We start from the raw sequence: 11,681 nt of genomic DNA on the forward strand, positions 1-11,681 counted from the left end.
GAAAGGTTCAAGTAATTTCAGTGTGAAGTTGAAAGATCGTCGTGACAAGAGGATAAAAGATCTATGATATGATCATAGAGATGAATATCTGAATTACGAGTTTGGCACAGAATTAAGACATTGTGGAAATAGTTTCACAACTAATACAGCCTGGAACACCATAGTGTGATGGTGTGTCCGAACATCATAACTGCACCCTATTGGATATGATGCATACCATGATGTCTGTTATCGAATTACCACGATAGTTTATGGGTTAGGCATTAGAGACAACCACATTCACTTTAAATAGGGCACCACGTAATTCTGTTGAGATGACACCGTATGAATTATGGTTTAGAGAAACCTAAGCTGTCATTTCTTAGAAGTTTGGGGCTGCAATGCTTATGTGGAAAGGTTTCAGGCTGATAAGCTCGAACCCAAAGCGGATAAATGCATCTTCATAGGACACCCAAAACAGTTGGGTATACCTCCTAATTCAGATCCGAAAGCAATAGGGATTGTTTCTTGAATCGGGTCCTTTTTCGAGGAAAGGTTTCTCTCGAAAAGTTGAGTGGGAGGATGGTGGAGACTTGATGAGGTTATTGAACCGTCACTTCAACAAGTGTGTAGCAGGGCACAGGAAGTTGTTCCTATGGCACCTACACCAATTGAAGTAGAAGCTTATGATAGTGATCATGAAACTTCAGATCAAGTCACTCCCAAACCTCGTAGGGTGACAAGGATGCGTACTACTTCAGAGTGGTACAGTAATCCTGTCTTGGAAGTCATGTTGCTAGACAACAATGAACCTACGAGCTATGGAGAAGCGATGGTGGGCCTGGATTCCGATAAATGGCTCAAGGCCATAAAACCCGAGAGAGGATCCATGTATGAAAACAAAGTGTAGACTTTGGAAGAACTACTTGATGGTCGTAAGGCTGTTAGGTACATATGGATTTTGAAAGGAAGACAGACAATGATGGTAAGTGTCACCATTGAGAAAGCTCGACTTGTCGTTAAGATGTTTTTCGACAACTTCAAGGAGTTGACTACGATGAGACTTTCTCACTCGTAGCGATGCTAAGAGTCTGTTGGAATTATATTTAGCAATTACTGCATTATTTATGAAATCTTGCAGATAGGATGTCAAAACATTGTTTCCTCGACGATTCTTGAGGAAAGGTTGTATGTGATACAACCGGAAGGTTTTGTCTATCCTGAAATATGCTAATAAGTATGCAAAGCTCCAGCAATCCTTCTGAGGACTGGAGTGAGCATCTCGGAGTTGGAATGTATGCTTTGATGATGATCAAAGATTTTGGGTGTATACAAAGTTTATGAGAAACTTGTATTTCCAAAGAAGTGAGTGGGAGCACTATAGAATTTCTGATGAGTATATGTTGTTGACATATTAATGATCAGAAATGACGTAGAATTTCTGGAAAGCATATAGGGTTATTTGAAAAGTGTTTTTCAATGGAAAACCTGGATTAAGCTACTTGAACATTGAGCATCAAGATCTATAAGGATAGATCAAAATGCTTAATAGTACTTTCAAATGAGCACATACCTTGACGTGATCTTGAAGGTGTTCAAGATGGATCAGTCAAAGAAGGAGTTCTTGCCTGAGTTGTAAGGTATGAAGTTAAGACTTAAAGCTCGACCATGGCAGAATAGAGAGAAAGGAACGAAGGTCGTCCCCTATGCTTAAGACATAGTCTCTACAATATGCTATGCTGTGTACCGCACCTGAAGTGTGCTTTACCATGAGTCAGTCAAGGGGTACAAGAGTGATCCAAGAATGGATCACAGGACAACGGTCAAAGTTATCCTTAGTAACTAGTGGACTAAGGAATTTTCTCAATTATGGAGGTGGTAAAAGAGTTCGTCGTAAAGGGTTACGTTGATGCAAGCTTAACACCTATACGGATAGCTCTGAGTAGAGATACCAGATACGTATAATGGAGCAACAATTTAGAATAGCTCCAAGTAGAACAATTATTTGGAATAGCTCCAAATAGAACGTGGTAGCTGCATCTAGGAGATGACATAGAGATTTGTAAAGCACACACGGATCTGAAAGGTTCAGACCCGTTGACTATAACCTCTCTCACAAGCATAACATGATCAAACCTAGAACTCATCGAGTGTTAATCACATGGTAAATGTGAACTAGATTATTGACTCTAGTAAACTCTTTGGGTGTTAGTCACATGGGGATGTGACCTTGAGTGTTAATCACATATCGATGTGAACTAGATTATTGACTCTAGTGCAAGTGGGAGACTGTTGGAAATATGCCCTAGAGGCAATAATAAATTGATTATTATTATATTTCCTTGTTCATGATAATCGTTTATTATCCATGCTAGAATTGTATTGATAGGAAACTCAGATACATGTGTGGATACATAGACAACACCATGTCCCTAGTAAGCCTCTAGTTGACTAGCTCGTTAATCAATAGATGGTTACGGTTTCCTGACCATGGACATTTGATGTCATTGATAACGGGATCACATCATTAGGAGAATGATGTGATGGACAAGACCCAATCCTAAGCCTAGCACAAGATCATGTAGTTCGTATGCTAAAGCTTTTCTAATGTCAAGTATCATTTCCTTAGACCATGAGATTGTGCAACTCCCGGATACCGTAGGAGTGCTTTGGGTGTGCCAAACGTCACAACGTAACTGGGTGGCTATAAAGGTACACTACGGGTATCTCTGAAAGTGTCTGTTGGGTTGGCACGAATCGAGATTGGGATTTTGTCACTCCGTGTAGACGGAGAGGTATCTCTGGGCCCACTCGGTAGGACATCATCATAATGTGCACAATGTGACCAAGGGGTTGATCACGGGATGATGTGCTACAGAACGAGTAAAGAGACTTGCCGGTAACGAGATTGAACAAGGTATCGGTATACCGACGATCGAATCTCGGGCAAGTACCATACCGCTAGACAAAGGGAATTGTATACGGGATTGATTGAGTCCTTGACATCGTGGTTCATCCGATGAGATCATCGTGGAACATGTGGGAGCCAACATGGGTATCCAGATCCCGCTGTTGGTTATTGACCGGAGAACATCTCGGTCATGTCTGCATGTCTCCCGAACCCGTAGGGTCTACACACTTAAGGTTCGATGATGCTAGGGTTATAAAGGAAGCTTGTATGTGGTTACCGAATGTTGTTCGGAGTCCCTTATGAGATCTCGGACGTCACGAGGAGTTCCGGAATGGTCCGGAGGTAAAGATTTATATATAGGAAGTCCTGTTTCGGCCATCGGGACAAGTTTCGGGGTCATCGGTATTGTACCGGGACCACGGGAAGGGTCCCGGGGGCCCACCGGGTGGGGCCACCTGCCCCGGGGGGGCACATGGGCTGTAGGGGGTGCGCCTTGGCCTACATGGGCCAAGGGCACCAGCCCCAAGAGGCCCATGCGCCAAGAGAAGAGAAAAAGGGGAGAGTCCTAAAGGGGGAAGGCACCTCCGAGGTGCCTTGGGGAGGATGGACTCCTCCCCACCCTTAGCCGCACCCTTCCTTGGAGGAAGGGGCAAGGCTGCGCCTCCCCCCTCTCCCCTGCCCCTATATATAGTGGAGGGGAGGGAGGGCATCCATACCTGAGCCCCTGGCGCCTCCCTCCCTTCCGTGACACCTCCTCCTCTCCCGTAGGTGCTTGGCGAAGCCTTGCAGGATTGCCACGCTCCTCCATCACCACCACGCCGTTGTGCTGCTGCTGGATGGAGTCTTCCTCAACCTCTCCCTCTCTCCTTGCTGGATCAAGGCGTGGGAGACATCGTCGAGCTGTACGTGTGTTGAACGCGGAGGTGCTGTCCGTTCGGCACTAGATCATCGGTGATTTGGATCACGGCGAGTACGACTCCATCAACCCCGTTCACTTGAACGCTTCCGCTTAGCGATCTACAAGGGTATGTAGATGCACTCTCCTTCCCCTCGTTGCTAGTCTCTCCATAGATAGATCTTGGTGTTACGTAGGAAATTTTTTGAATTTCTGCTACGTTCCCCAACACCCATAACAACTCTAGCGTCACTGAACCTTAAGTGTGTAGACCCTACGGGTTCGGAACCATGCAGACATGACCGAGACATCTCTCCGGCCAATAACTAACAGCGGGATCTGGATACCCATGTTGGCTCCCACATGTTCCACGATGATCTCATCGGATGAACCACGATGTCGGGGATTCAATCAATCCCGTATACAATTCCCTTTGTCCATCGGTATTTTACTTGCCCGAGATTCAATCGTCGGTATCTCTATACCTCGTTCAATCTTGTTACCGACAAGTCTCTTTACTCGTTCCGTAACGCATGATCCCGTGGCTAACTCCTTAGTCACATTGAGCTCGTTATGATGATGCATTACCGAGTGGGCCCAGAGATACCTCTCCGTCATATGGAGTGACAAATCCCAGTCTCGATTCATGCCAACCCAACAGATACTTTTGGAGATACCTGTAGCGCACCTTTATGGCCACCCAGTTACGTTGTGACGTTTGGTACACCCAAAGCATTCCTATGTTATCCGGGAGTTGCACAATCTCATGGTCTAAGGAAATGATACTTGACATCAGAAAAGCTTTAGCAAACGAACTATATGATCTTGTGCTACGCTTAGGATTGGGTCTTGTCCATTACATCATTCTCCTAATGATGTGATCCCGTTATCAATGACATCCAATGTCCATGGTCAGGAAACCATGATCATCTATTGATCAACGAGCTAGTCAACTAGAGGCTTACTAGGGACATATTACGATCTATGTATTCACACATGTATTACAGTTTCTGGTTAATACAATTATAGCATGAACAATAGAAAATTATAGCATGAACACGGAAATATAATAATAACCACTTTATTATCGCCTCCAGGGCATATTTCCAACAAAATCTTACAATAATCATTATATGTTGAGTGTTAGTAGGACGATAGTATAGAGGATTTATTTGTGAAATTGTTTCATTAATATTCAGAATAGTTCAAGAGGCACCATAAGCGTTTCGGGGTCACCGAAAGGGTTCCAGTGTTTATCGAGCAATACCAGGTATTCTCGATAAATAATATATAGGTGGATAATATTTTTGGTGATGTTAAATTAATAGTAAAAGGCTCTAGTAATTGTTAGGAAGCTTTTATATTTAATTTAATACCAATCGGCCTTAAAAGGCCAAGTGGTGGAAGGGGAATTGGGCCATCATGGCCCATGTAGGGAAGGTGCCCCTTATTCCCATGTGGGGAGGCCGAATTGGAGTGGGAGGAGGACTCCCCCTAGGGTGGATCACCAAGGACTCAAAAAAGGAGCATCCTTCCCTCCTTGTGTGGCGCCCCCTCCTCCCCTCCCAACCTATATATATATACTAGAGGTTCTTGGCACTTTTGTACACACAAGTTTTGGAGCCTCCTCTCCTTCTACAGTTCTAATTCTAGTTGATCGTAGTTGATCAATTAGATTTTGACCTAGATCCTCTAATCCTCATAATTAGAAGCCCAATGTGGTTCTAATCTCCTCCCTCTAATTCTCTGGTGACGATTAGCTCCGGACGGCGAAGCGCTGCCAGATCGTGAAAACCATACGCTTGCAACCAAGTAGAGAGGTCATGCTTTCGATCTTCCATTCGAGGGATCATTTGTGGGCGGTTTGCGAGATCATTCATCTATGGTTCGAGGGACTCCAAGTATGATCTACACCAACTCGTCTACTTCCGCTGCTACTCGGAGTCGGTAACGATCATGATCCAAATCGTTTATGTATCTTTATATTGTTCCTGAGTGATCATAGGATGCGTTTTTTTGTTTTCTACTATGTTTCCCAATAGGGACGACTGCTAACACCTTGCTGTCGAGTTGGCCCAGTGTCCGAGTGTGAGGACTTAGCATGATCTCAGGCCACCCGCTTTATCTTCCATGGGATGAAGACGAAGCCCCTTGGCCCATGGTCTTCTGGGTTGTATCTTGTACGGGTCATGGGCTTCTGGTGGGCCATATGTATACTTGGGCCTACCTCGTATTTATAACCCCAACAATGGGGGTGGCTATTTATAGCTGGAGAAATACCGAGGGTGAAATGACCAACCGGGGCCCGAGGCCTAGCCAATGGCCAACCGAGACATTTTCATCACCGACGAAGTTCTTTGGAGAATCAAAATTGTAGCACGGTCTTATTTTCTTCTTTCGAAACTTGTTTCTATAAGAGCTTGCGCTAAACTTCTTTGCAAAGAGAGACATTTCATCATGGGAGGGACACTCATCTAAGTCAACTTCCTCTCCAGCTTCAACATCTTCGTCATCACTTGATTCCTCAACTTGGACATGCTTGGCCTTGCATGGGAAGTTGTTTCTTCCCTCTGAGCACGTACTCATCATGTTGCAACATAGTGGCAACCACATCATTTGGAGTCATGGTTGGAAACCCATGCTCATCTCTTATGGACCAAACCATGTTTTCGTAGTGACGTGCAAGAGCGGCGAGCAAATTGTCCATAAGGAATTTGTTGGTTATGGAGAATCCATCGTTAGCCTTCTCACACTCAAAGCTCTCAATTTGGGACAAGAGTCCTCAGATGTTCATGTATCTCATAAGTTGACTGACGGTGCAATACACCGGGGATGACCTCTCGAGGAGGAGCCCGATAGCCTGCCACGGGGCCCATATGACCCAGATGGAGCCCGACAACAGGAGGGAGCCCGGAAACCCAAATAGAGCTCGGGACCATCTTGGCGAGCAAGCCAAGATGATGAGAAGACCAATTTAGATGATTCCCTATGTAAACCTACCCCTTGTCATGTATATAAGGTGGGGGCTAGGTGTAGCCATTCCCATATACATTCTTAGTCCATACTCTCGGTAGCTTATACATCACCTTCATTGTAATCTCTGGCATGAGAAACTCCCCCATGAATATAGATCAAAAGCAAGATGTACTGTGTTGCCTCTCCTAGAGGACCCGAACCCGGGTAACCCCCTTGTGTGAACTCCCTTATGGCACTTCCAGGCCGCGTTCGCCACTCTACCAAGAGTACTGACAGTTTTATGTACCATCAGTTGGCACCTCGGGAAGGGGCTGCGCCAGCCATAGACCGAATCTAGATCGGATCTCCCATCATTTTTGACGGCCTCCCTCAGGGAGAGATGCTACATTGAAGCGACGCACCGGCTGAGAGCGCCGCCCGTGCTCGCTTTCCAGTCTCCATGCTTGTTTAATGACAGATAGATGTGACTCGACGGGACATGGCAACTTCACCAGCATCCAAAATGGTCACCCATTCATTTGCATGCCCGCATTAAACATGTGTTGTGGCAGAGAAACCAACTCAGACGGCCGCATTGACACATCCCGCCGCTTGGCCTGGCCGACGCCAATATTTATACATGGTCACGCCTGGCACCACCCGCACATCACCACGTCTGCTTCCTTTCCTCCTTTGTGCACCACCTTCGCCATGACCTTGAGCTCTAGAGCAAGTGGGAGAGCCTCTCGATGGAGAAGAAGCATGAGCTAGCCGGCCTTGCGGCCGGCTGGCAGGTCTGTCTTGCGTGATGGATACAAGTCGGCTTTCTAGCGAACTCACCGGAGGTGAGCGATGATGACCCCATGATGGAGGAGGCGTCCGACAATGAGCCGACGCCCCCACCCACGCCGGTCCATGCCAGCTTCACCATGGCGTAAGAGCAGTCAGCGCCGCCGGTGTCGATGTTTTGGCAGGCGCAGGAGGACCAACACTACAACCTCCAGCTCTTCGACGAGCACCAGCTCGCAGAAGGACAAATTGTCGGCGAGCAGGCAAGCGACTATGCCATCACGGCCATGGTCCCGGAGGATCTGGGCTTCCTGGATGAGCAGCGGGAGATGTACCAGTCCATGCACAGTGCCCACGACATCCGCCGCGAGCGATGGCGGCTACACGTCTTGCATGCGGAGAGTGACGCCCTATTCGTGGAGATTGACACATAGGCATACAAAGAGGAGGTGTAGGCGACGAAAGACGTCGCTAGCTCGGTGTTGGCCGCGCTACCCCCACGGTTCCCGTAGCCCGCAACGATCAGAGGCCGACCCATCCACGCCCAGCACCATCCACATGACAGACTCCGACGCGAAAGAGTAGGGCATGGGATATGGGCATGCCTGGTGTCCCATGTGGCCTATGTCCCATGTCCTACTCTTATCCTCCCGTAGCGTCACTTCCTGGGGCTCACGACCGTTGAGCTTGTCGGACATGAGGAAGACACGCCAAAACCGGCGAAGCTTTAGACTATGTTAAAAAAAAGTGTCCTCCGCTTTTGTTTAGTTGAAATATGATGAAAATGTAATGAATTTGGTCTGGTTTAAATGAAATCGTCGAATTTGCATGAAATTTTCCCGGTTTGTTCATATTCATTTTGAAATGTATATGGACGTTTGATGTGCAGGGTTGAATGTCCGACTCCCCTAACACTGTCCGCGGCTCCGTTTTAGGGATGTGTGTTGGAGATGCCCTAATATGTGACAAATAATCAAAGACAAAGGGGCTGTTTGGTTCTCAGTCTAAGGTTGCCACGCCTAACCTTAGTCATGCCATAACATCTTAGGCATGTGTTTGGTTCATTGCCACACTTGTGGCTTGCCACACTTTTCTAGTTATATGGCCCACAAGTCATAGACTCAATTTTTTGCCAAATCTTGCCACTTATGGTGGCCATTTTGTTAGCCACACTTTTTGTGGCTGCCACGCTTTGCCTAAGGTTAGTTGTGGCAAAGTTAGTCATGAACCAAACAGGCCCAAAGTAACGTGGAGCAACGCCAATAATCAAATGCCAGAGTAATACTCCCTTTGTTTTTTATACTAACGATAATCCAACTTTATACTAACAATGACCCAACTTTAAGTTAGTATAAAAGTTGATTCATCTATAACTTTGAGTTAGTATAAAGTTGAGTCATCTATTTTAAAACAAAGGGAGAACTAAACAAATGCCCCTCATGCCCAGCTTGTTTACCATGTTGCAGCAGCCAGCGATGCTACAGTTACGGACAGGAGTGTTGTCACCTGGTTGGGTGGAGAGGGGCCCCACCCCTGGATTTCAGGGTGTAGGAGTGAATTAGGAGATGCCAGATACGTTTGTAAGATTGTTTCCGTAAGCCCTGTCTGTAAGTCTATCATTTTCGAAAAAAAACCCCTCCTCCGCTCAGCTCCGGCGAGTCCTGTCCTCTCTCCTGCTGCCCCTCCGCACCGCCCTGCCCCTTCCGCTTCCCGAGAAACCAAACCGTAGCCTCCTTCGACCATGCGAGATGGTCTCCGGCCGCGGCGCCAGTCGCCTCCGCCGGGCAAGGAGACGAGGGTGGCCGGTTTCGGTCCTAATACTTCCAAGAAGAGGAAGCTAGTGGGACACCAGCGCCGTGAAGAGGTGCCGCCGGCGGCAGTGGGCCTGGATATCCACGAAGAAGTGATAGCGCCGACGCCGGGGGCGCCAGATCCGAAATCGACGGGCAAACTGCCCGCCGGAGGGGAGGTAGACGGAGGAGCCGTGGACCGCATCAGCAACCTCCACGACGATAACCTCCGCCACATCGTCTCCCTCCTCCCCGTCAAGGACGGCGCCCGCACCCAGATCCTCGCGTCCCGGTGGCGCCACCTCTGGCGCTCCGCCCCTCTCAATCTCGACTACCGTGAGTTCCCCTCCGGCTGCTTGCCCCCTTACATCGATTCCCGCATTGCCGTCATCTCGCACATCCTTTCCTCCCACCCGGGGCCCGGCCGCCGCTTCTGCATCGAACCGTGCTACCTCCACGCCCCGGAAGCTACCGTCGACGCCTGGCTCCGGTCCGCCGCTCTGGACAAATTGCAGGAGCTTGAGACCGGCTCTACTATATGCATTGACCCGCCGCCAGCGTCCACATTCCGCTTCTCGGCCACCCTCTGTGTTGCCACCTTGGGAAAATGCAGCCTCCCTGACGACATCGTCCAAGGGCTTCACTTTCCCCTCCTTAAGCAGCTCGGGCTCGATAGTGTCCGCATCACAGAGTTCTCGCTGGACAGCTTGATTGCCGGATGCACACCTGCTCTGGAGTGCTTGCTGATCGACCGATGCTCTGGCTTCCGTAGCGTCCGGATCAACTCCCTTAGCCTTATAAGCATTGGTGTGCGTCCTGAATGCTATTGTGCCATCCCATTTCGGGAACTCATCATCGAGAATACGCCTTCTCTTGAGAGGTTGCTCCATCTTGATTTTTCCATTGGTATCCATGTATCAATAGTCTCCGCGCCGAAGTTGCAGACCCTAGGCTGCCTTTCTGATGTCACCTTGCCTACATTTGCGGAGAGCTTAAACGGCATTTCTGGTGGGTTTCGTAACTCAGATCAGGATCGTCTTCCCATGTTCGTGTTTGGCTCCACAGTTATTAAGGTACCTTCCTGAAGCTTCTCAATTGCAGTGCTGTGTGTACAAAAATTGCATATCACCTGAGTTGTCCATGCATGAGTAATTGTTTCTTTCATTCTTGATAAAGGGACCACGTGTTGATAAGCTGACAACGGCAGTGCGGACAGTAAAGACTTTAGCTGTACAGATGGGAACTCTTAGTCTGGATACAGTTATTGAGTTGATGAGATGCTTTCCATCCTTGGAGAAGATGTACATTCAGGTGAAGATTCTTCGTCGGTAACTCTTAGTTGTGTTCTCAACTGCTCTTTTGATCTACTTAGTACTTACTGATCTGAAGTGGTTGGTTTTTAATTTGTCGATGTTCTTTTTCAGCCACGTTCAGAAGGGGAAAACAATGTGTGGCGTCGTAAGCACCGCAATTTCATCAGAAGTTTTGATATCCCTATAAAGACAATAGCATTGGAATGTTATGAGGGCTCCAAGTCTGAAGTTGACTTTGTCACATTCTTTGTACTGAACGCGAGACTGTTGGAGTTGATGACATTTCACATTCAGTCCCATGTTAACACGGAGGTGTTCTTTGCAGAGCAGCGCAGGGAGCTTCAGCTGGAGAAAAAGGCTTCCAAAGGTGCCCAGTTTCATTTTACAGTCGGTAGATGTGTCCGCAGTGTTTGGACTATGCGTCATGTACGTGATTTGGGTTTAATTGATCCATTCGCATGTTGACACTGAAACCAGTTTTGGCCCATTTTGGAGCTATTCTTGCTTATCAGCCTTTCTGAAAAAAAATGAGAACGAATCAATAATGGTTGCTGCAGCCAAAGAAGAAAACTTATGTAGGTGCTCATTTTGATTCCAGTAGAACATCACTAAGACTGACAGATTGATAATATGATCTGTTGTAGTTTATCATGGTCATTTTGGCTACTTTTGCTTCAAAAAAGTAGCATTGGCTAGTTTTCTGATGGATATTTGCATGCATGGATGTGAAATTTAGAACATTGTATGGCAGCATATATGGATGTCCTATGTTGTTTCGTTGGGAATACTTGTCCATCATCGGTACTAGTATGATATACTCCCCCAAAATAAGTGACTCAACTTTGTACTAGCTTTAGTACAAAGTTAGTACAAACTTGAGTCACTTATTTTGGGACGGAGGGAGTATACTTGAGGAGAAGAGGCGTTTTAGATTGTAAAATCTTATTCCTGAGATTTGGATATTTGCATTGACTGCTTTGTTTGAGCATCATAACAGAAGAAACAAAATCTCACATGTAGCCTTTTTGTTTGTCCAAGAGTGTATCATA

The 11,681-nt window shown here is 47.0% G+C and overlaps 1 protein-coding gene across 2 annotated transcripts; it reads left to right on the forward strand.

Annotated features, from left to right (window-relative positions):
• The first annotated feature begins 9,135 nt into the window (after positions 1–9,135).
• LOC123103367 (putative FBD-associated F-box protein At5g56390) lies at positions 9,136–11,404 on the forward strand. 2 transcript variants are annotated; one of them, XM_044524926.1, is made up of 4 exons: positions 9,136–10,392; positions 10,496–10,630; positions 10,744–10,777; positions 10,958–11,404. In XM_044524926.1, exons 1-4 carry the CDS (start codon positions 9,271–9,273, stop codon positions 11,095–11,097), a joined length of 1,431 nt encoding a protein of 476 aa, XP_044380861.1. In that variant the 5' UTR covers positions 9,136–9,270; the 3' UTR covers positions 11,098–11,404. The 2 variants fall into 2 exon arrangements, with proteins under 2 accessions (XP_044380861.1, XP_044380860.1); XM_044524925.1 differs by having other exon boundaries at positions 10,744–11,404.
• Positions 11,405–11,681: the final 277 nt, after the last annotated feature.

The sequence above is a fragment of the Triticum aestivum genome, chromosome 5A (genome assembly GCF_018294505.1).
Source record: "Triticum aestivum cultivar Chinese Spring chromosome 5A, IWGSC CS RefSeq v2.1, whole genome shotgun sequence".
Lineage (NCBI taxonomy): Eukaryota > Viridiplantae > Streptophyta > Magnoliopsida > Poales > Poaceae > Triticum > Triticum aestivum.

Bases quoted from the DNA above. Each gene is read 5' to 3' on its own strand.
- LOC123103367 (XM_044524925.1), top strand. From the start codon at position 9,271: ATGCGAGATGGTCTCCGGCCGCGGCGCCAGTCGCCTCCGCCGGGCAAG. The intron at 10,393-10,495 runs GTACCTTCCTGA...TTCTTGATAAAG, and splicing joins TTGGCTCCACAGTTATTAAG to GGACCACGTGTTGATAAGCT. The intron at 10,631-10,743 runs GTGAAGATTCTT...GTTCTTTTTCAG, and splicing joins TGGAGAAGATGTACATTCAG to CCACGTTCAGAAGGGGAAAA.